Genomic DNA, 22,833 nt, shown 5'->3' with positions numbered 1-22,833 from the left:
CCCCGGGGGCGGGGCTTCGGGGCGGGGTTTCCGCGGGGCGGGCCCTGCGGGGCGGCTAAGTTTGGCTGTGGCGGCAAATGGGCTTGGGCGGCTCCTCGGCGGGTGGCGGTGGTGACCGGAGTGGTTCCTCCTGGCCCTGTTAATGTCGGAGCCAGGCCCGGGGAGGATGGCGCCCTGAAGCCCGACCTCGGTGGGGCAGGGGCGGGAGGGGCCGGGGTGGCGACCGGCCATGTCGGAGGTGACCCGGAGTCTGCTGCAGCGCTGGGGCGCCAGTTTTAGGAGAGGCGCCGACTTCGACTCTTGGGGCCAGCTGGTGGAGGCGATAGACGAGTATCAGATGTGAGTGACGAACGGCCGCCTCCCATTTTTCCCTGGGTGGGTGGGTGGGGGTCTCCCATCACTGGGTGTGCAGCCTAGGTTTCTCGGGGTGGGGCCCCGCCGGCACTGGGGCTGAGATCGCCGTAGCCCCGGGGACACGGCTGTCTAGGATACCGCGCCCGTCGCCCAGCTAGCGGGGCCACTTCCATTCAACAGGTAGCGGTTCTTTCCCGGGGCGCCGGCCACCACACGTTCACACCTAGTTCCCTCCCACCAGCTATTGGGTCCCCGACTCTGCAGCCAGTTTCCCTTTCTTCCTCCGTCTCTCTGGTTGCCGCCCCTCAATTTCTCTCTTAAAACCTCTCGGGAATAGTTGTGTGTTCTCCGCCCACGACCCGGGGATGGGAGGCTTTGCCTTGTACGAGTGTCTACATCCTGCCCGTGTGTGGGACCAGGGGGAACGATTGCGATCGGGGGTAGGAGGGGAGGTACCCCAGGAAGCGGCGAGGCCTGGGATGCCGCTCCTGCCAAAAGAAGCGTCTCCTTCGCGCCCCTTGCCACCTCTGTCTAATGAACCGTGTTTTCAGTTCACCTCGGTTTGGTTTCGCTTTCTGCAACTGTTATTTGCTAGGCTGTAAGTCCCATCCACCCCCTCGCAAAGTTGCTTTGGGTGGAGTCCGCGCAGGATGTGAACCGAAGAGAGCAAAATGTGAATTAATAGACAGCGCAGGAGCCACCGGTCCCTCCTCCTTTTCCTGTGTATAATGTATAAGCTGCAGGGTTCTTGTGAGTACCAATTTCCTTACTTAACCTAGTCCCAGTTCTTTCCTTTCTGGTTTCCTGAAAAAGAAAAGGAAAAACAGGGATTGTTGTATATGCTTAAATTCTCCCTTGGTTTCTTGCATTTTACCCTAAATAAGAACCGTACCAAAATGGTATTGTTGGCAAACAGATTGTTTTAAAAAACAAATTGTTGAGGTTTTACTGAGTATGAAATAGGAGTGAGAAAAATCTTTTTTTTTTTTCACTCTGTGTTCTGAAAAGTGGAGACTTGGTCCTTGAAAGGTCTAAATCTTAATCTTCTTTTCACAATAGCTAACTTGTATCCTTCTACTGTTGAATGTTTCGATGTTCTTCACCCAACCCTACTGCTTGTGAAGCCTGTAGTTCCCCACAGCCCAGAAAGCAACTGCTTTGGGCCGTTTTGTTATATATATCAACTCCTAGAATTTGTCTTGCACTTTCATATGATTTTATTTGTTCTTGCAGCCTCTCAGTGAGAATACGATTCTTATTTTACAAAAGGAAGAAAATGAAGCTCAGTTAAAACAGATTACCCCCCGGGTCACAAAACTACACCACATTCCAACATCTTGTCTTCTTTACTACACAGTACTTAAGGGACTTGGTTTTACCTTTGTTGATAGAGTAATTCTCTAAGAGAAGTGGACAGTTAGATGGTTTCCTTTGTTACTAGACCATGGCCTTTCATCCTGTAGCTGGTTAGACACTAAGCGCCTGTATGTTAACTTACAATTGTATACTCAGAACTAGAAAGCTGCCTCTCACTTGTGGCAGGAGGCCTAGCAGCTGTTGGTATTCCACAGCAGGCTCACAATGGCAAGTGAAGAATAGCATGTCCAATTGAATTTACAAAGGAAAATCGAATATGCAAGCTGTTTATATGGAATTGTAGAAATGTAAATGAAGGTAATAGGCACATACAAATCCATTGTTGGATCTCAATACTTACCTTTGAACTTCATGATACAGAACAGTCCCCTAATTACTATAAAACTGCCAGTGTCAAGTTTGAATAGACATTTGTATGAACTAGGGTAAATTTTGTGAACATACAGGCTGTATATAAAATAAGATCAAAGATTTAAAATGAATAGCCTCTTGATTTGAATTGTCTACTTAGGAGGGGGAAAAAAACTAAACCTGATTCCGACACATGATGACCTTATATAGGGTCTTTGAGAATGTAAATCTTCATGGGAGAAAGCTACCTTATCCTTTTGTACTGCCACCTTTGCGGTTAGCAGCCAAATTCCTAAGCCAAGGTGCAATCAAAACGTGAGGCAAATGAAACCATTTGGAGCCACTAGCATGGTAGGTTAGGCGTTGGACTGCAACCCAAAGGTTGGTTGTTCAAATCCACGAACTGCTTCTGGAGAAAGAGGATGCTGTTGGTGCCCATACAGTCCTAGAAACTGTTTAGGGTTGTTATGAGTCAAAAGCAACTAGATGGCAGTTTGGTTTGGTTTGGTTTTATAATGATGAAAAAGAATGCATGCAGTGGTTATATAAGAGCCCAACTGCTAACCAAAAGTTTGGTAGTTCAAACCCACCTAGGCCCTTCTGGGGAGGAAGATGTGGCGGTCTACTTCTATAAATACTCACGGCCTACACTTATCTGTGCTATCATAATGTGATACACAGTACACTGATGCCAAAATGGTCAAAGATTTAAATGAATGTATACATAAACTGAAGGCATGTTAGCCTCTTGTGATGACTCCATAGGAAGGACTGGGGGCTCCAAAGCTTTTAAATAAGATACGGTTTCTGTCCTCAAAGCATTAAGATGCTCATAGAAATGTTTAGTGTGAAATGTGATTAATGCAGTATGAAAATAGCACTGTCATTCCTTCTAAGGCTCCTTGGTGGTACAACAGGTTAAGAACTCCGCTGTTGACCAGAAGGATGGCTATTCAAACCCACCTAGTGGATCTAAAAGGGAAGGGCTTGGAGATCGCTGCAGGAATGATTGTAGCCTTGAAAACTCTGCTAGGGTCTCTGCTTCATTACAGGGGGAGCACTATAACCATTTGCTCCCAACGCACTTAGTTTCCTGAAGCTGCGGGCCACCTTAGGGCTTTCTTGCCCCCCTCCCTGAATTGCTTGCTCCCCTACATCAGATTGTGGTTCAGATGTTAACTTCTAGTGACTCCTTTACTTAAATGTAGAACCTGCTGTCTACCTCTGATCCCTCTGCCTCAGCATTTATTATGCCCAGCTGATTCTCTTTTTCTACAGTACTATCACCATCTAAAATGTATTTTACATACTCCTTTTGCCTGCTGTCGCCTCCACTAAAGTGTAATGTTCCTGAGAGGTGAATATTGGGGGTGGATGGGAAGGGCTGTGTGAGCACTCCACTCTGTACTTGGCATAAAGTAGTATTGAGCTATCAGTAAATATCTGTGAAGGAATGTATTAAGGGGTATGTTGTGGGAACATAAAGGAGTTGATGATAAGTATTGTGGGGACTTGTGAGTTCTGTCAAAATGAAAATTGTTAAAATATACAGATTAATTAAAAATAATGTCATTTAACAAGCAATCCCTTTTCAGCTACTTGGGGATAAATGACTCCCTCATTATGGCTGAGCCATATAAAAATTGTTCTTCAGAATCAGACATTTCACAAGATCATCTTAAAGTATTTACTTAGTATATGGGTACACAATAAATATCTATTAAATGAATGAATGATGAGTTTGAAGATTGAATAATAACTTTCAGAAAGACAGATTTTTTTTTTAGTCATCTTTACCATATTTTATATCAATGTTACTACTCAAAATCTAAGAATACTTGGTGGTGCAGTAGTTATGGTGCTTGACTGCTAATGGAAAGGTCAGCGGTTCAAATAGACCAGCTGCTCTGGGGGAGAAAGATATAGCAGTCTTGTTTCTGTAAAGATTACAACCTTGCCCTTCTTAAAAGTTAGGAAAAAAGATTCCATATGATTCAGCAATTGAATCCCACTGCTAGGTACGTATCCTAGAGAAATAGGAGCTGTAGAATGAATAGCTATATGCATACCCATGTTGATTGCAGCATTGTTCACAGCAGCATAAAGATGGGAACAACCACCGAAATGCCTACAGAAGGTTGAGTGGATCAATAAACTCTGATCAGTCAACACACTGGAATCTCTACAACATGAAAGAACAAGGAACCCTCCAACATGTTCCTGCCTGGGGGACCTGGAGGTCCTTATGCTGAGTGAAATCCGACCGCCACACACATTGCAGGGGACCCCTGTTCTCGGGAGTGAAGAAAAGATATGCAAACAAAAGTAGACATTTTTTGGTGGTTACGAAGTGAGAGAAAGGGAAAGTCACTAACTAACTAGATAGACACGTGTTCTCTTGGGTGAAGGGAAAGGCAGTAAACAATAAGGTCAGCCCAACACTGAGAAGCACAAGTATAAAAGGCTGTTGCACACACGGCCCTGCGCTATCAGTAGTGACAGTGTAAGTGGATGTGAGGGTGGATACCACAAGCTGAACAGGTACAGGGACTAGCAGAGGCTTTGTCTACATAACACAAAGGAGCTGCGACAGGTCTGTAGGAAAATTCCATGTATCTTTGTGAAGCACCTTGTATTTGTATGTGCTGCAAATACAAGAATAAATAAAAAACTATTGCTACAAAATTGTAGAGACTTTTATTAAAAGTGTCAAAATGGGGAGCTATTTCTCAGCATACCCTCCTTCCAGTGTATCTCTAATGCTTCTTGCAGGGTTCCGTGCTTTTTGAGTTACATCACATCGAAGAGAGCTTTGGCATCCGGGAAGGACTCAAATTCTGTTCCTTTAAACTGTTCGAGTTTGGGCTGTAGGGTGGATGGAGTAAGGCTTCCCAATAAAACTCTTATAGGGTATTTCTTGCTACCCTTGAACAATGATGATGGGAAAAATGTCCTTCTTTACACAACTTTCCCAGCTCTCCTCACCAATGCGTTTTCACTTTTCTGAAAACATCGTCTGAATTAGACTCTATGGTTGTCCTGGGTCCTTCAAGAACATCTATCAAGACTACCCCTTTAGTGTTCCCAGACAGTCACCATAGCTTTCCAAGCTAACCTGTCTGCCTTGAATTGAATTACCCCGGCAGATGCCCTTAGAAGCCACTGTTTGTCTTGTATATATATATGGAATATATATATTTTTTCACTTATGTAAGTGAAATTGCTGAGTCTCAGATGACAGTGGTAGTTCAGTGGTAAAATGATCACCGTCTGTACTGGAGAGCTGAGTTTGATTCCCGGCCACTATACCTCAAGTGCAAACACGACTGGTCTGTTAGGGAAGGTAATCCTCTTGCTACGATGCTGAACAAGTTTCAGCACACCGAGAAGAACTAGGAGGAAAAGCCTGATGAACTGCTTACCAAACTCGGCCAGTAACTACAATTCTGCATCACATGAGTCACACCCCATTGTATGTGAGGTGGCGTGTGTGTGTGTGTGTGTGTGTGTGTTTTGCATTGGGGCAACAGCTAACAACAGCATGGTGGTTTTGTGTGTAACTTTTAAAATAAACCCTCAAATTGTTTTCCGAATTAATCTTACCACTTTACATATCTACCAGCAGGGTTGAACCTTCCTATTTCTTCATATTCTCACCAGCACTTGTTACTATCTTTTACTTACAGCCATTTTAATGGGTATATAGTACATTTTGTTGTGATTTTAATTTGTATTTACCAAATGACAAACAATGCCTTCAATATGCTTATTTCCCTTCTGTCTAGATCTAGTTTGGTAATGTAGCTGTCCAAATCTGTTGTCCATTTTTAAATTGAGTTGTTTGTCTTTTACCTATTGGATTGCACAGATTCACGTATGAGGCATATGATTTGCAAGTATTTTTCAGTCTGTTGCCTAATTTTTTAAAAATAGGATTCTCTATTTGAATTTAGCATCCTTACCTACCTACTATTAGCATTTGAACAGGAGTGTAGCACTAGCCTTCTTTTTGCCAGTGACCCTGCAAGGTTACTAGCCAATGTTGGCAAGTTATGTGTGGAATAAAGGAACACTTGGGACACTGAATTCAGGGATGAATATTTGACATTATTAAGGATACAGACTTTGATTACTAATGAATGCTCCATGTAGGTGATCAGTCAGCAAAAGTTAGGGAAAAACAAGAACAATGGCTGTTTTTATTTGTACCCTTACCTGTAGAGAATTTGTAAAAAGTGGTTTACGAATGACATTTTAAGAAAAACTATATAGGATTACCAGCTTGGGTGGGGGTGAGAATCTAGAAATGAATGAAAGCAATTGAGTAAGTAATGTGATAGATCACATTGGCAAATATTACGAGGGTTTTTAAGGAGTTTCTTGCTTTGTAAAGAGACTACTAACTACACTAACCACAAGGTCAGCGGTCCAAATCCACCAGCTGCTCCATGGGAGAAGAGACTAGTGTAAGTAAAGGTCTGTAGCCTCAGAAGTAGCACATAGGGTTGCTATGAGCTAGAATCAATTAGATGGTAGTAGGTTTGGTTGCTTTGGCCCGGCTTTATCATGAGGAATATGTCAACCTCAGTTGAGCCCATCAATTCAATCCCACAACATTGAGAGCAACTAAACTGAAGGACTTAAATTACAATAGTATTTACTCAATTTTGTTCCAGTTCCAATTGCACATGAGTTCCATGAAAATGCCACGAACTGCCAAATGAACAAACAAGTCTGTCTCGGAAGAACAACAGCCAGAAGAAAGCTTCTTAGGGGCTAGGACGGCGAGACTTCGTTTCATTTACTTTGGACATGTTATCAGGAGACACCAGTCCCTGGAGAAGGACATCATGCCTGATAAAGTGGAAGGGCAGCGGAAAAGGGACTCAAACATAACAATTGTGAGGGTGGTGGCGGACCGGGCGGTGTTTTGTACTGTTGAACAGAGGGTTACTATGAGAACCTACTCAACAGCACCTCACACCAACAACTTCCTCTGATCCTACACTCCAGGCTTAAGTCAGTCAGCTCTCACAGTTAAAAAGCACAGTGCTCCCGCCTGCTAAGCCTGCTCAAGATTTTAGACGCTAGCTGAAGCTTGGAGATGCCATTGGCCTGCTGGCTACAAATTCAAGGGTTCCCTCTATCCACTCTTGATAGCTTATAGATCCCCAGGGCCTCTCTTTACTAATGACCTGCTATCTCAAGTTCAGTAGTTCTCAAAAATGACACACAACTCAGGATAATGCTATACTGACTTTCAATGTTTCATTATAGCAAAACGGATAACAAATGAAGCAATACCTAGAGTGAGGTCTTGGAGGAGCTTCCATGGCTCACAGTGGAATGAATGTGCTACCTTCCCATGCCTTTCAGTAACCAGGAAGTCCATGGCGCTTCAGTGTCCAGACCCTCCATTGGGCCTTTTTAGATACTGTGTAGGAACCCTCATGGCACAGTGGTTAATTGTTTGCCTGCTAGCTGAAAGGTGGGCTGTTTAAACCCAACATCCACTCATCTGGAAAAAGAGCTCTCAAAAAGGTGTACACCCTTGGAAACCCTATGGGCCATTTCTACTCAAGCTTGGAAATCACTCTGAGTTAAAATCTGGTATCACTGAGTATTTTGTGGTTGTGTTTGAATCATACCTCTTTTCTGAAGTCAGCTGATGGCACATGAAGGGTCTTTTTGATATGGGCAGCCCTGGCCCCCTGGTGGCGTAGTGGTTAAATGGGCTGTGATCCATGGGTTAGCAGTTCAAAATCACCAGTGGCGCCTTGGGAGAAAAACGGACTTTTCTGAGACTGAGTTACAGTCTCAGAAACTCACAGGGGGAGTTCTACCTTGGTCTATAGCAGTGGTTCTCAACCTTCCTAATGCCATGACCCTTTAATATAGTTCCTCATGTTGTGGTGACCCCCCACCACCATAAAATTATTTTTATTGCTACTTCATGACTATAATTTTGTTACTGTTAGGAATCGGGCAACCCCTACGAAAGGGTCATTCGACCCCCGCAAAGGGGTTGGGACCCACAGGTTGAGAACCACTGGTTCATAAGGTTTCATGAGTCAGCGTCAACTCGAAGGCAGCGATTTTGGTTTTGGTTTTTGATATGAGTCCCCTCATGAACAGAACATATTTAGGTAGATGTGGTCTGGAGACCTTGTCAAAGACTCTCAAATTGGAGAATTTGCAAGGTTTTAGAAGTTATCTCTCAAGGAACCCAGATGGCTTAGTGGGTTATGCATTGGGCTGCTAACCACAAGGTCTGCAGTTTGAAACTACCAGCCGCTCCACTGGCGAGAGACTGTAAACAGTTACAGTCTCAGAAACCCACAGGGACACATCTACTATGTTCTGTAACTATATGTTAAAATTGCCTTGACAGCAGTGAGTTTAAGTTTAAGAAGTTACCTCTTAGGAACCAAGGACAGAGACCAAAAGGGGTAAATTTAATTGTGTTTTTGTTATATAGTTGTTAGGTGCCCTTGAGTCTATGCCAACTCATAGTGATGCTGTGTACAACAGAACAAATACTGTCCAGTCCTCTGCCATCCTTACAACTTGTATGTTTGAGCTCATTTGTACAGTCAGTGTCCACCCATCTCATTGAGGGTCTTCCTCTTTTTTTACTGCTCTTCTACTTTCAAAGCATGATGTCTTTTTCCAGGAACTGGTCTCTCCTAATACATGTCCAAAGTACATGATACTGATATTTTCTTTCAAGGCAAATTTGTTTGTTCTTTTGCCGGCCCATAGTACTTTAAATATCTTCACCAGCACTATAATTCAAGTGCACTCATTCTCCTTTGGATTTCCTTATTCACTGTCCAATTTTCACATGCATATGAGGTGATTGAAAATACTATGGCTTGGCTCAGGTGCACTGTAGTCCTCAAAGTGACAGTCTTGCTCTTCAACACTTTACAGAGGCCTTGTACAGCATATTTACCCAATGTAATATGTCCTTTGATTTCTCAACTGCTTCTTTCATGAGCACAGGGGCCCTGGTGTAGTGGATTATAAATTGGACTGCTAGGTTAGTGGTTCAAACCCACCAGCTGCTCCACAGGAGGAAATTGAGGTTTTCTGTTCCCGTCAAGATTTAAAACCTTGGAAACCCAAAGGGGCGATTTTATTCTGCCCTGTAGGGTTACTGTGAGCTGGAATTGACTCAAAGGCAGTGGATGACGTTGCCTCTGTGAGCATGTCCCTACTGAGGGCTGCAGGCCTTGATCTTCCTCAGTAAGTGCTTCAAGTCCTCCTCTCATTGAGCAAGCAAGTTTGTGTCATCTGCACAACATAGCTTCTCACATTCTTTATTCAGAGTGAATAAGTATAACGAAAGTATACAACCCTGTGTATACTTTTCCTGATTTTAAACCACTCACCAACTGCAAAGCAAACACTACCATTGAGTTGAGTTCAACTCATAGCAACCCAAAGAACAGAGGAGAACTACCCTGTTTGGGTTTCTGAGGCTGTGAATCTTTATGGGAGTAGAAAGCTTCATCTTTCTCAGAGTGGTTGGTGGGTTTTAACAGCCTTCCTTTCGGTTAACAGCACAAATGAGCACCTGATAGTGCTTCCAGTGGGTTGATTATAATTAACTAATTAAGTACAGGTTTGCTTGAGGATGTAGAGAAATTGGATCTCTCGTGCACTGTTGCTGGGAAAGGTAAAATGTTTTTTGGAAAACAGCAGTTCCCAAAACGGCACACCTTGGGTTACCTTATGACCCAGCAATTCAACTGCTAGGTCAGACTCAAGAGAGTGGAAAACATATTTCACCAAAAATGTACATACAAATGTTCACAGCATCATTATTCATAATAGCTAAAAATTAAAACAACTCAAATGCTCATCAACTGCTGATGAATAAACAAAATGTGGTGCAGTCATACAGTGGAATTTTATACAGACATGAAATAAGGAATGAAATACTGATACATACTGAAGCCCAGCTAAATACCAGAACTGTCATAGTGAGTGAAAGGTACCAGACATAAAAAGGCCCACGTCTTTTCTGGAACAGGGAAATCCATAGAGACACAAAGCCGATGAGCAGTTGCCAAGGAACAGGAAACCAGGCAAATTGGGAGTGGCACCTTTTCATCTCTTTTTGGCCATTTTTATGTCTTCTTTGGAAAAATATCTATTCAAGTCCCTTGCCCATTTTTATTTTCAGATTTTAAATTAATCTTATTTTCCTTTTGACTTTGGAGGTGCTGCCTAATTTTTATTGTTTTTGGTGAAAACGCAATAAAATCTACCACTTGGCTTACTGCTCAGATACTGGAGAAGCCCTCAAGGTGATCGTCCTGAGGCACCCCGTGTGGGCGGAGCTCGGCTCGGCCGCTGTAGAATAATCAACCATTTAAGGTCAAAAGGGCAGCATTTATGGAAGGACAGGCGAGGGTTCAGAAAGGAGAGATGGGACAAGAAACCGAGTGCATTGAGGAGATTGCAGTAGATGAGTTGAAACTGTGTATGAACTGTTGAATGTAAAACTGATGAGCTACTTTATAAACCTAATTCAGAATAAAAACGATTTACCTCCTGCCCACATACACACACACTCCATTTCTAGACTTAATTGATAAGTGACATTAAGGTCTTCACATCATGTCAACAACTTCATTATATCTGTTCTAGCTATTTCTCCTTCATTTACTTTATTTCCCTGATAAAGCTGAAATTGGTCCCAGGGAAATTGTATGAAAAGTTTACACCTTATTTTTCATCATCTTTGTATGAAGAGTTTAATTCTAGAGATGTTGATTTATATATACTCGAAATAGTTTGCTTTCTTTTCATTTGAAAGAATGCCTTTTTCTTCTTACAGATTAGCAAGACATCTCCAAAAAGAGGCCCAGGCTCAACACAATAATTCAGAATTCACAGAAGAACAAAAGGTACTATGAAATATTCTCTTGGTATATCGGATCCCAAATGGAAAGCCTTCTGTGTTTTGAGTCCATTAAGAACAATACAAACAACAAAACCAGCTATGCTTTTAAATGAACGAAACTGGTTATATCTTGTCTGAGTCAAGTTTTTATCATTAAGTGATCCAGAGGTCCCACATGATCGATCACTTCAGGAGTTTGGGTGAATAGTTTAGCCCAGCACAAGCTGTCCAAACTTTTTAAACTGTTGTGGAGGCCATCCACACTTTGCTTAGGGGAGGGGTCAGGAGTGACTCAGAGACTGGAATTTGTGTAGCATCACTAGGAGGAAATAGAAAGCATTAAGCACACTTGTTTAATCTTGAGTTTTCTATGTTTCTCCACCTTCTTTTAATAAAAACTAGCAAGCAAGCAAGCAAAAGAACCCAAAGACGTGGGGAAAAACCAAGTTGAGAATTAGGCATAGGAATCCAGTAGCAAAATGAATGTGTTATCTTGTAAAATATTCCAGTGGTGCTCTTTCTCCTTGAATTAACTGATGTGTCAAGTTGGTTCCCTGTTACTAGAAATTATAAATAGAGATCCTTTAAGAAGCTTTATTCTAGAGGAGTGAGGAGAAATGAGAGAACAATTTCCATTTCTCAGGACTCAAAAGTATCTAATGTTAAGTCAGTTTTTAATCTTGTAAGTAAGCAACAAATTGTCAAGCTTTCTCTTACATATTTATGTGATAAACCTCATCTCTTAAGAAAAGACAGTGTGAAAACCATGATGACCTAGTTTGCTTTTATTAATTAAGAGTATTTTTTTTCATAAAGTGTAGGTAGAGGGTGAGAGTGACATTATGTATGCATTTTAAGCACGCTTAAACATATTTAGGAGCCCTGGTATGGAGTGAGTTATGCATTGGGCTGGTAATCTCAAGGTCAGGAGTTAGAACCAACCAGCTGCTCTGTGGGAACAAGATGAGACTTTTTACCCTTGTAAAGAGTTACAGTCTTGGAAACTCCCAGGGGCAGTTCTGCCTTGTTCTATAGGGTCACTATGAGTCAGAATCAACTTAATGGCCAGTGAATTGAGAAACACATACTTAGTTTTGATTCCATAAAATGAGTTCAGAGTTGGCAGCAGGGAGAGCATCCAATGAATGGTTAGGCTTAGCCATACTTCTTACATTAATTATTATTATCTTGAATTTATGTATTTTAACTTTTTAGGTTCAACTTTGACTAATGTAATGTAGTCCTGGTAGTATAGTGGGCTATGAATTGAGCTTGTGGTTAGCAGTTCAAACCCATTAGTCGCTCTGTAGGAGAAAGATGAGGCTGTCTGTTTCTGTAAAGATTAAAATCTTGGAAATGGAAAGGGACAGGTCTCCTCTGCCCTATAGGGTCACTGTGAGTTGGAATTGATCAACGGCAGTGAGTTTGGTTTGGGAGTTTAGTTTTCTACTTTGAAAAAGAAAAGAAAAAACCTCAGAGCAAACCAGTTTGTTAGAATTAAAAAGGGCATTACAGTCACTGTTAAATATCCACAATAATCTGTTATTTCATGAACTTAGTTGGTCTTTTTGCTTCTTGTTTATTTTTGATATTTATGTGCATTCTGAACACTTTTGATTAGAATTTTCTGTTTATCTGGAACAATTTCTTTTATAAAAGATGCTGTCATCCTTCAAGTAGTGAGAGACTCTTACTTTGGCCTCTGGATCTCCTCAGACTCTGGACTCAGAGACCTGACCAGAGTAGGGTGACCTTTTACCAGAAACCTCCTTAGGGTTAGAATGGGACACTTGCAGTTTTATCCTGGAAAATAAAGTGGCCACAGAGGAAATGATTGATTTGTTTAAGGAAACAAATTACACTTTATTACCTCCATAGGATTTATGAAATTTACCTAGGAATTGATTAGAAAATTGATCAGTTGGCTTCATAGGACTGAGCATTAAAACCTGATTTTTGAAGGTTGGCATTTAATTTGAGAGCTAACAATTTAAATGTGCATAAATTGATAGCTAACTGTATTGTGAATATGAGGGAAAATAAATTTATGAAGTGAATATTTTTAGTGACCTTTTTGTTTTGAGCTGTATGTATGTTTTGTAGTTTTGACACAATTGTTGCTGTGGGACACCTGAGCAATATGAAACTGACTTGAACTTTTATATCAAACTAAAATGATCCAAAACAACAGTAGAGAATGAGCCTTGTTTTATGATGATAATTTTATTTAAAAATTAACCTTTCTTAACAGTTTTTAAACATTTTAAGGCTGAAACTGACTTTTGATAATGCTATCCCACAATGTGTAGACTTTTTCCTTTGTAGCCACCTGACTGTCTGAATGTTTGCAATTTTTCTTTGGATCCAAAGCCACTTCAGAGCAGAAGGATCCAGGAAGCCTAGTGCAGGGTAAAGACCCCAAAACCTGGGGACAGAAGACTTAGTTGTAAACCCTAGCTCCATGTCTGGGTCTCAGTGTCTTCATATATGAAATGAAGGATTTCCCCCAGAAACAAACTCACTGAGTCCAATAGTGGGCTTCTGAGATGGTAACTCTATACAGGCCTAGAAACCAACACTAAAAGATCTTAAAAGTTACCCCTAATCTCCCGATGACCTCTCTTGCTGAAGCATTCACTACCTCCTTTCTTGGAGGCCCAGTTTCTGAGGTATTTGTTATTTATAATACCTGCCTGGAAGGCATTTGTGGGTGCCAGTGGGACTGCAGAGAATGCCTAGGCTGCCTGTCTGGTCCTTGGGCTTGGAGAAGAACTCCCAAATGATTCTGTGCTACATTATGAAAAGAAAGTAGGACATATACATCTAAAGTTTGTCTTTTTGAAATACAAGACAAACTTTCAGTGACCCCAAAAAACAGAAACCCCAAACTCATAGTAGTCGTAGGCCCTATTTGAATGCTACATAAGGAAAAATACCAAAGACTCCAAGTTATTAAATGGTTAGAAAACAAGAATTTCCCACATGTGTTCTAGCGAACGTTGAGTCTGCAAACTTAATGGAATTATATGAACAGAAAGGGTTTGTGACTGCGGCTCAGGACTTTTAATATGCCAATGCGTGTGCTTACCGTTTGATTGGTATGCAGTGTTCCTTTATTTTATTTCGGCAGTATCCCCTTTCCCCTTTGAGAAAATCCATTGGGTTCTGAAAGGAGCCCTGGTGGTATAGTGGGCTGTTAACCTCAAGGTCAGCAGTTCAAAGGCATCAGCATCTCTTTGGGATTTTGGATGATGAGGTTTTCTACTCCTGTAGAGTAAGTTACAGTCTCAGAAACCCACATGGGCAGTTCTACCCTGTCCTACGTGAACACAATGAGTTGGAATTGACATGGAGGCAATGAGGTAGATTTGGGGTTTGGTTTGAGTGTTTTGAAGACCATTTTATAGGAAATTTTGATAGATACACTTACGTCTGCAAACTTAATTGATTGTCAGACTTGACACATAATAAACTAAAGAGAGGAAACTTGATTTTGTTTTCTTCCAAAGAAGAAAACAGATTACCTATTCTCAGCAAAATTGTTTTTTATGTTTTCTATTTTGAATTATAGCTTTATGTTTTTAATATTTTTGTGTCGGTGGCAAATCTTAGAATGATGCCAACCATGCTTTTGTTTGTGGGATAATGAAACTCCAGCTTTTCCAATCTTCAGTATTTCTATAGAGCTTTTTTATGATGCTCTTGACTGTCTGCATCACAGTGAGCTCTCAACAATCTTTGATGAGTAAATGTTTTGCTGGAACTTAGGTTATCAATAGTTATTTATATGTGATGATTATTTAAGATAGATTATCATGACCACATCTTCACAATATTTTAAATCTTGAGATCTCTGAGGCCGAATAGCTGATCTCTCTAAACTTTATTCATTGATGATAAATAGTATAGGAAACCTTCTTATAGATTTTCTATTCATAGTATTCTTCAAGAATTCTGGGGTAAAATCACAGTGCTTATCGTCCTCCTTCATGATTAGTTGCTTTAGCTTTCATTTCATGCTCAATAGTTTTTGTCATTATAACAGCTGGGTGTAGTAGCCAAAGAATGGCTGCCAAAAACTTTCATTCCAGTAGAGTCCCTACTTTGGTGTAGTAAATTTTCTCTTGTAAGTTTCTGGACAGGATAGAACATCCTGTCTCATGAACTTAGAAAGTTTTTCAGTTATGAATCAAGGTTGGTCCTAATGAGAATTCCAGTACTATATGCTAGGTTTGCGTTTAATAGGTTTCACGTGCTCTACGCCCTCCCCTCTCCAGTCATGTAGTTGATGACTGGTTCTTTAGATCTGAGAACTAAGTGAGGATTGATTAAATGAGACGACATTGCTTTAATTGTGTATCTAATTGTAAGCCTACTTCCTTAGGCAAATTGAGTGCATTTTAGAAAACTAATGCAGCTTATTAGTTGTCCATTTTTGTCCCATCTTTTCTTTGTCTCATGACTCTGAGTTGTTGGTCTCCGTAAAGATGACTGAATAAGAAAACTAATATTTTGCCAATGCAGCCATGAATTTCCACTTCTCTGAGGAATTAATTTGAGTAGTTCAGTAATTTAAGCCTTTCTAAAATTAGATCCCACTTCAGTGTGTGGTCTTACTGTACATTAGTTAAAAGTTAATATTTTTTTGCACACATGTCCTTGTCCTTCTTAATTCTTTTGTAACCTTTTTTCCTAAGGTAATTATAGTAGCAAACACTTGATTTTGACATAAATATTAACAACTGAGTGCTGCATTCTTAGTGCTATTTCTGCAGATGAAAATGACAGTGTTTCACTCCTTTTTCATATTAAGATTGGGTGTGGTTCCTTAAAATATTTATGAATAGTGCTTGTTGGTATTCTGCCACACTTCAATCGATTCTGGATAAAAAGTTGCTTTTGCTTAACTTGAAGAAGTGTTTATATTTAAAATAGTTTGGTAGATGACTCAGTTATAAAAAGTCAACTACTTTTTACCTTAAATGTTGTAAACATCAAATCAAATCGATTTATGGTAGAAGGAAAAGGAGTTAACTATGTGTTTTTAAAGATTTGCTAATTGATTCGATTACAGGGGGGAGACTCGAGGTTCTGAGCCTCTTCTCTCTCTTGATTCTTGTCCTGCTTACCAGACAAAATTCAGGTGAGGAATGGCATTTAGACTAGTGTCATAGAAATGGTCATTTGAACTGAAGGAGTGAATGTTTTGAGAATGGTACTTTGTTCGGGGGCAATCCAAGGAAGCGGTAGAATGAAGAGGACCTGCTACCATCGACCACCGTGGGTTGACTTTCTGTAGCATACATACCTCCTTTTCCCATGTATGTGCACCCCTGCATCCCAGAGTTCCTACTGTGCCCTTATCCCCAGTCAGCCATTGTGGGAGTAGTGTGAACATCCTGTCTGTTCCCACCCACACCTTTTCAAGGTTTCTGATCTCTTCTGGAGACCAGATAAAAGAAATTTGTCTTATTTGCCCTGCCCTCCCCCTTCCCTTGTGCTGGGGAGGCACGGGCAAATGTGCTTCTACCTCCCTTTTGTTAGGATTTCATTTATTGTCACTTTCTTCCCCTTTCATCCTCACCCTTTTCCCACTGCCATCAAGTTGAGTCAGACTCACAGTGACCCGATGAGACACTGGGGCTTTTTTTGTTTCTAAGGCCGTAAATCTTTATGGGAGCAGACAGCCTCCTCGTTGTCCCATGGAGCCACTGGTGGATTCCAACTGCTGACCTTGTGCTTAGGAATGAAACTTATGCCACCAGGGCCCCTTTCATAGGATTGTTGTGAGGATTAAACACATTACTGTGTGTAAATCACTAAGGAAAACAGGCCATTTAGTAAATAGTCAATAGGTGTTAGCCATTACAATAATAATGATAATCATTAGACAGCTATTCTTATTTAAAATTACTGATTTTGTCAGATTTTAGTGGTATAGGTAAGCAAAAATTTGAGGCTATGAAATTTTATAAAGAAAAGATTGTTGCTGGTGTCTAGGCAAAAGCTATTTAAGAAAGTAAATAGATATATTCTGAGGTTCTTGAATCCTTTACTACAATCCTGCTGTGACTAAATTGGACTTATGTTGGAATTAAAAACAAATTTTAAAGATTGTGTGGGTAGTTAAATATTGGTATATTTTCCTTGACTAAGAGTCATATGCTTGGTAGTGGTTAACTTTTTCAGTTGTTAAAATCCCATCCTGCCCCCCCCCCCCCAAAGCAACAAAGAAACAACAATTTTTTTAAAAATTACCAGTGTGTTGATTCTGACTAATAGTGACCCTTTTTAGGCTGTAAATCTTTATAGTGCAGTGATTGGTAGTTTTGAATTTAGGAGTGAATGGTAGTTTTGAACCTCTGGCCTTGAAGTTAGCAGTCCAACACATACCCAATAGCACCACCCAACAGCTCCCAGAAGAGCAGTTTGTTGTGGACATAGGAACTGTCTGCAGCCCACTGGTCTAGGCACCATTGGTCAAGATTGTAGTGTTTCCCCTCTTTGTTCTTCATGTACCTTCCCAAGAAAATCAAGTCCATTTGACTAAACTTTTGCAAGTCGTCAATTCTGAAAAGCATGCCTCCCTCTGCTCCCCCCATCCCCAGATACTTCATAGTTCAGGGATTGCAAATATCCTGCATAAATATTTTAGTCTTGGGTTAGGAATTGATTTATTTCTATTAAGAACTCAAGAAATGTTCTTTTGGAAGGACTTGAAAGTCAGATGGGCATAATTCACTTGCCTGTCTTAGGGTCTCATCTTTTTTATTTCCACCTTAGTCACTCATGCTCTGATTCATCATGTACTCTGATTATTGTTTACCTGTAGAGTTAGAATAACCTGATAAATCTCACCTTCAGTGTTTTCCCTTTTTAGGTTCAATCTATATATCCGGTCATCACAACAATTTTCTGCAGGAGTAACTGATAGAGTCACTCGTCAGTTAAAATATTGCAATATAATCTAACGCATTCACATCTTAACTTATACTGCCAAGGCCATTCTAACTTCTAGCAAACCTATCGGACAGAGTAGAACTGCCCCTGTGGGTTTCTGAGACTAATTCTGCATTGAAGTCAGAGCCTTCTCTTTCTCTCGGAGTGGCTAGTGATTTTCAACTGCTGACATATAACTCATCATGCCACTAGGGCCCCTCTTACCATTGTTAAAGTAAGAAAAAAACTCCTTCATTACTTCTGTTCTAAATTCTTCCATTTTAAAAATCCTCCTACCCATTAGGACTTGATTCCTAATGCTGATTCCTGTTTTGTCTCTTCAAGGCATATGGCATAATCAGAGGCCTTCGCCTTTAAAAAAAAATCATTTTATTGGGGGCTTGTACAGCTCTTGTCACAATCCATCCATACATTCATTGTGTCAAGCACGTTGGTACATATGCTGCCATCATCATTTTCTTTCTACTTGAGCCCTTGGTATCAGCTCATTTTTCCCCTCCCCACCTTCCCTCCCTCATGAGCACTTGATAATGTATAAATTTTTTTTTCATGTCTTACACCGACTGCTGTCTTCCTTCACTCATTTTTCTGTTGTCCATCCCCCCGGGAAGGGGTTTTATGTAGATTATTGTGATCGGTTCCCCTTCCCCCCCCCCCCCCCCCCCCCCCCCACCTTCCCCTTGTCCTGGTATCACTATTCTCATTATTCGTCCTGAGGGGTTTACCTGTCCTGGGTTCCCTGTGTTGGGAGCTCTTATCTATACTAGTGTACATGATCTGGTCTAGTCAAATTTGTAAGGTAGAATTGGGGTCATGATAGTGGGGGGTGGGAAAAGCATTAGAGAACTAGAGAAAAGTTGTATGTTTCGTCGGTGCTATACTGTACCCTCACTGGCTCATCTCTTTCTTGTGACCCTTCTGTAAAGGAATGTCCATTTGGGTTTCCACTCTGCACCCCCCCTCATTCACATTGATATGATTTTTTGTTCTGGGTCTTTGATGTCTGATACCTGATCCTATCGATGCCTCATGATCACACAGGCTGGTGTGCTTCTTCCATGTGGGCTTTGTTGTTTCTCAGCTAGATGGCTGCTTGTTTACCTTCAAGCCTGTAAGACCCCAGATGCTATATCTTTTGATAGCCAGGCACCATTAGCTTTCTTCACATTTGCTATGCACCCATTTTGTCTTCAGCGATCATGTCAGGAAGGTGACCATCACAGAATGCCGGGTTACTAGAACAAAGTGTTCTTGTGTTGAGGGAGTACTAGAGTAGAGGCCCAATGTCCATCTGCTACCTTAATACTTAACACAAAAATACGTGTACATAGATCTATTTCCATATCATTATATATAAATATATTTACATATGTACATACCTGTATTTAGACCTCTATAAAGGTCCTTTGCCTCCTAGTTTGATCTTCTGTTTCCTTTTACTTTCCTTTTGTCCCACCATCATGTTTGGCCTTCATTCGCGGTTCAGTAATTCTTCTTGGCTACATTGCCCTTGATCAAGCCCCAGGCATCCTATGCCCTCCTTGCCATTGATTTTAGATCACTTGTTGTACCCTTGTCCCTGGGTTTGTTGACACCCCATTCCTTTTCCCCAGCTCCCCCTCTCCTGTGCTCCCCCCAACCTTTGGTCCCGCTATTTTCTTCTCTGGATTGTTTATCCCGCCTATGCAGAGACAATAATAAGTGCAAACCAAGACAGAGCAAAACGAAATAAGAAAACAACACCAAAAAAACCCAATGACAGAAAAAGAAAAGCCTATAAATAGTTTGTTTGGTGAGCTTTAGGAGTGTTTTCCTGCAGTCTGATGGGGTTCCACGCCCTGGCCCCAAAGTGTATTTTTAGCATCCTCGAGACTTCATTGCTTTGCTCCCCTTGCTGCTCTGTTACACACCCATAGTGTTTTGCCCCAGTGTGGTGGGGTCAGACTGGGCACAATTCCTGCACTGTGCCTCCAGTGTTGTCTCCCGTAGTGCTATGGGTCAGTGAGGGACGTTGTGTGTCGTGGTGGAGCCGGCCTTATGGTCCTCTCTGTGCTTTTGCCTGTCTTATCTCTCATAGTAAAATATAACTGTATTAAGGGAGAGGGCTCCATCCTATCATGTATCTTTGTTTGATACTTTATTATGTAAAACAGATCTGATTGTGGAACTTGCCACCATTCATCATAGTGGTTTTGCTTAATATTGCTTGTGTTTTTAATTTTCGAATTCAAAGTTGTACTTTTAAGCCAAAATTAACTTTTCCCATTGTGCTAGCTTTTGGATATTTTCACTTTTAAGCTTCTTAGTGAATTTCAGGCTTTGTGGAGAAGAAGAGAAGGCAAATCTTAATGAAAGATGTCAGGAAGGCCCTGCGAGTCACATCTGAAGGTGGTGCCAAGGCAGACTTGATCTATATTTGGTCCTGGCAAATCCTCAGGAGAGACTACACGCACTTGCCTTCTCTCCCTCATGCTAGCCTTTTACCTCCTGCTTACTCTTCTCTAATGTCTGCAAGGTGCCGTAAAGAAATGAGTGGACTTATTTAAGATTAATGTAGATTTCTTATAAAAAATAACTTGATAATTTTGAACAACTAACAGCTATAATATTTTTGATGTTGAGCGTTTCTTCTTTTTTCTGCAGAAAACCATAGGCAAAATTGCAACATGCTTGGAGTTACGAAGTGCAGCCTTACAGGTAAATAAGTACTTTTTTTCCTAGTAAGAGGAAAAAGTCATATTTCTGATAAGAAAATACTAGGCAAAATTACTATCTCAGAAGAGTTTTATAGCAATGGGAATTATTTAGTTAAACTAATGCTCTGGAGATGTAATTAATATTTTGAAGACTGTGGAAATGAAATATATAATTTTCTTTTTTGGGGGTTACTTTTTGACCTGAATATTAACAAGAATGCAAAAGGAGAAACTAATTAATGACTTTAAGATTAATTTATTTGGGCCATTTTGGAGATATTTGGCCTTTGCTACTTAAAAAATGTAAAATATTTCTAGATGATGGAATTTTGATGAAATATTTGTAATAAGAACATATAATATGCTTGTTTTAAATTTAGTCCACACAGTCCCAAGAGGAATTTAAACTGGAGGATCTGAAAAAGCTAGAACCAAGTAAGTTTGCTATTTTTTAGAGATTTTTCTGTTAGAAAAATATTTACATCTCAGAATTATTTAACATGTCTTAATCATTCATTTATTATTTTTTGTTAATACTAGCCATACGTGATTTCTGTGCTTTTATAATTTCTACAGGAATTGTTATACTCACTGCCATTGGGTCGATGCTGACTCATAGTGACCCTATAAGAAGGTGTAGAACTGCCCTTGTGGGTCTCCCGAGACTGTAAGTCTTAATGGGAGTAGATCTCCTGTGGAGGGGCTGGTAGTTTCGAACTGTTAACCTTATGGATAGCAGCCCAACACACATCCCCTACGCCACCAGGGAAAATTTTTTCATGCTAGTTTTCTCTCATCTAACTTTATTCACCATTGTTGTGTTTTAATGACTTTTACAAGAGTAATGAGTTGGGTAAACATTTATAGTAGAATCTCTTGGAGAATAGAAAGTTTTACACCTTGGTGCCCATTTAATTTGTATGTCATCAGAAACGGCAGTGCATCCAGTTCAGCTGCTCTACAAATGTTTCTTTGTCCTTCCTAAACATTTTTGAGGTAAATAATTCCTTTACATGTTTTGGCAATTAGATTGCTACCAAGTAAAGTGTTCTTTGCTTGCTCAAAAAAATTTTTCCTAGGGGAAAATGTGTACCATATGGGGAAAGGCATAAGAGTTGAACATACAATTAACTGAATGTAAACCAATATTCTATTTCATTGGGTGAGGGCATCTTTATGTAAAGGAAGAACAGTTTACTGTATCTTTTATGTCAAATTTATAAGTAGAATCATAAAATCATAGTATTTTAGAGGGAAAAATCTCTTACTTTAGACTTGAGGAAAGAGATATATCATTTGCTTTGATTCGCTCAGATCCTTAGTGGCAAATCAAGGTTTAAATATCTGGACTCTTGCTCTATCTAGAATTCTTTTTATAGTAGTATAATTATTCAATGTTTCCATGCCTCAGTTAAGAGGCACAAGGGAAAACTCATCTTCCAAGAACCCAAGATAATGTTAACATGGATTCCGTAAACTGACAGTTTCCAATTTTTTTGTTTAATAGCAGGCCTGCCAAAGACAAATATATTATTTGAGGTACTAGCAGCTCCAGCCCAAGGAAGGAAGTCTCATAGACTATACTGAGGAAGGGAGAGCTCTGGTCACACATTAGGTTAGCATTGGACTAATCAGCAGTTTGAAACCACCAGCTGTTCCGGAGAAAGATGAAGTTTTCTATTCCCCAAAAAGTTTATAGTATCGGAAATCCACAAGGGCTGGTACCTATAGGGACACCATGCATCAGAATTGACTCTATGGCAGTGGGTTTGTTTGTCTAAAGAGGATCTAATTTCTATACTCTTAGTATTGGTAGAATAAAGTAACAGAAAACAATAATACATAGATTTGTTGTGGCTCTGGTGTTTTCTCTAGAATTGTTAGGAAGCCATATATATTTTTCCATATCTTCAGAACACAATCTTTCTGAAGATGGCAAGAATTGAGTCATCTTTAAGTTTAAAAAGTATAATTAATTTGTGTGATAAAGATCCTAAAGTTTTTTTGTTAGAAGTAGTATAATTTTGTTTCTAGAATAGTAGTTACCTAGATCCAGGATAGGCATATAACAATGTAAAATTTTTACCAATTTTTAACTATTGTGTTAATAATTTTATTTTATGGCTTTTGTAAAGCATTAACAAATATTTTGTGTAAGATTATGTTTATAACAGCTCTTTA

At 40.2% G+C, this 22,833-nt stretch overlaps 1 protein-coding gene across 2 annotated transcripts in view; it reads left to right on the top strand.

Moving 5' to 3' along the window:
• The first annotated feature begins 88 nt into the window (after window positions 1-88).
• Window positions 89-22,833, top strand: part of AIDA (axin interactor, dorsalization associated) — a 57,715-nt gene continuing 34,970 nt past the window's right edge. Inside the window, exons 1-4 of one of the 2 annotated variants that reach the window (XM_045298125.1) lie at window positions 89-339; window positions 10,931-11,000; window positions 20,600-20,653; window positions 21,033-21,087. In XM_045298125.1, the coding sequence (XP_045154060.1) occupies window positions 230-339; window positions 10,931-11,000; window positions 20,600-20,653; window positions 21,033-21,087 (289 nt within the window). In that variant the 5' untranslated portion in view covers window positions 89-229. The remainder of the gene's footprint in view (window positions 340-10,930; window positions 11,001-20,599; window positions 20,654-21,032; window positions 21,088-22,833) is intronic. The other variant, XM_004699927.2, reaches the window with a different exon arrangement.

This window comes from Echinops telfairi, unplaced genomic scaffold, assembly GCF_000313985.2.
Source record: "Echinops telfairi isolate 266 unplaced genomic scaffold, ASM31398v2 ScPeMD7_7424;HRSCAF=8462, whole genome shotgun sequence".
Lineage (NCBI taxonomy): Eukaryota > Metazoa > Chordata > Mammalia > Afrosoricida > Tenrecidae > Echinops > Echinops telfairi.
This window is presented reverse-complemented; position numbering and strand designations above follow the sequence as displayed.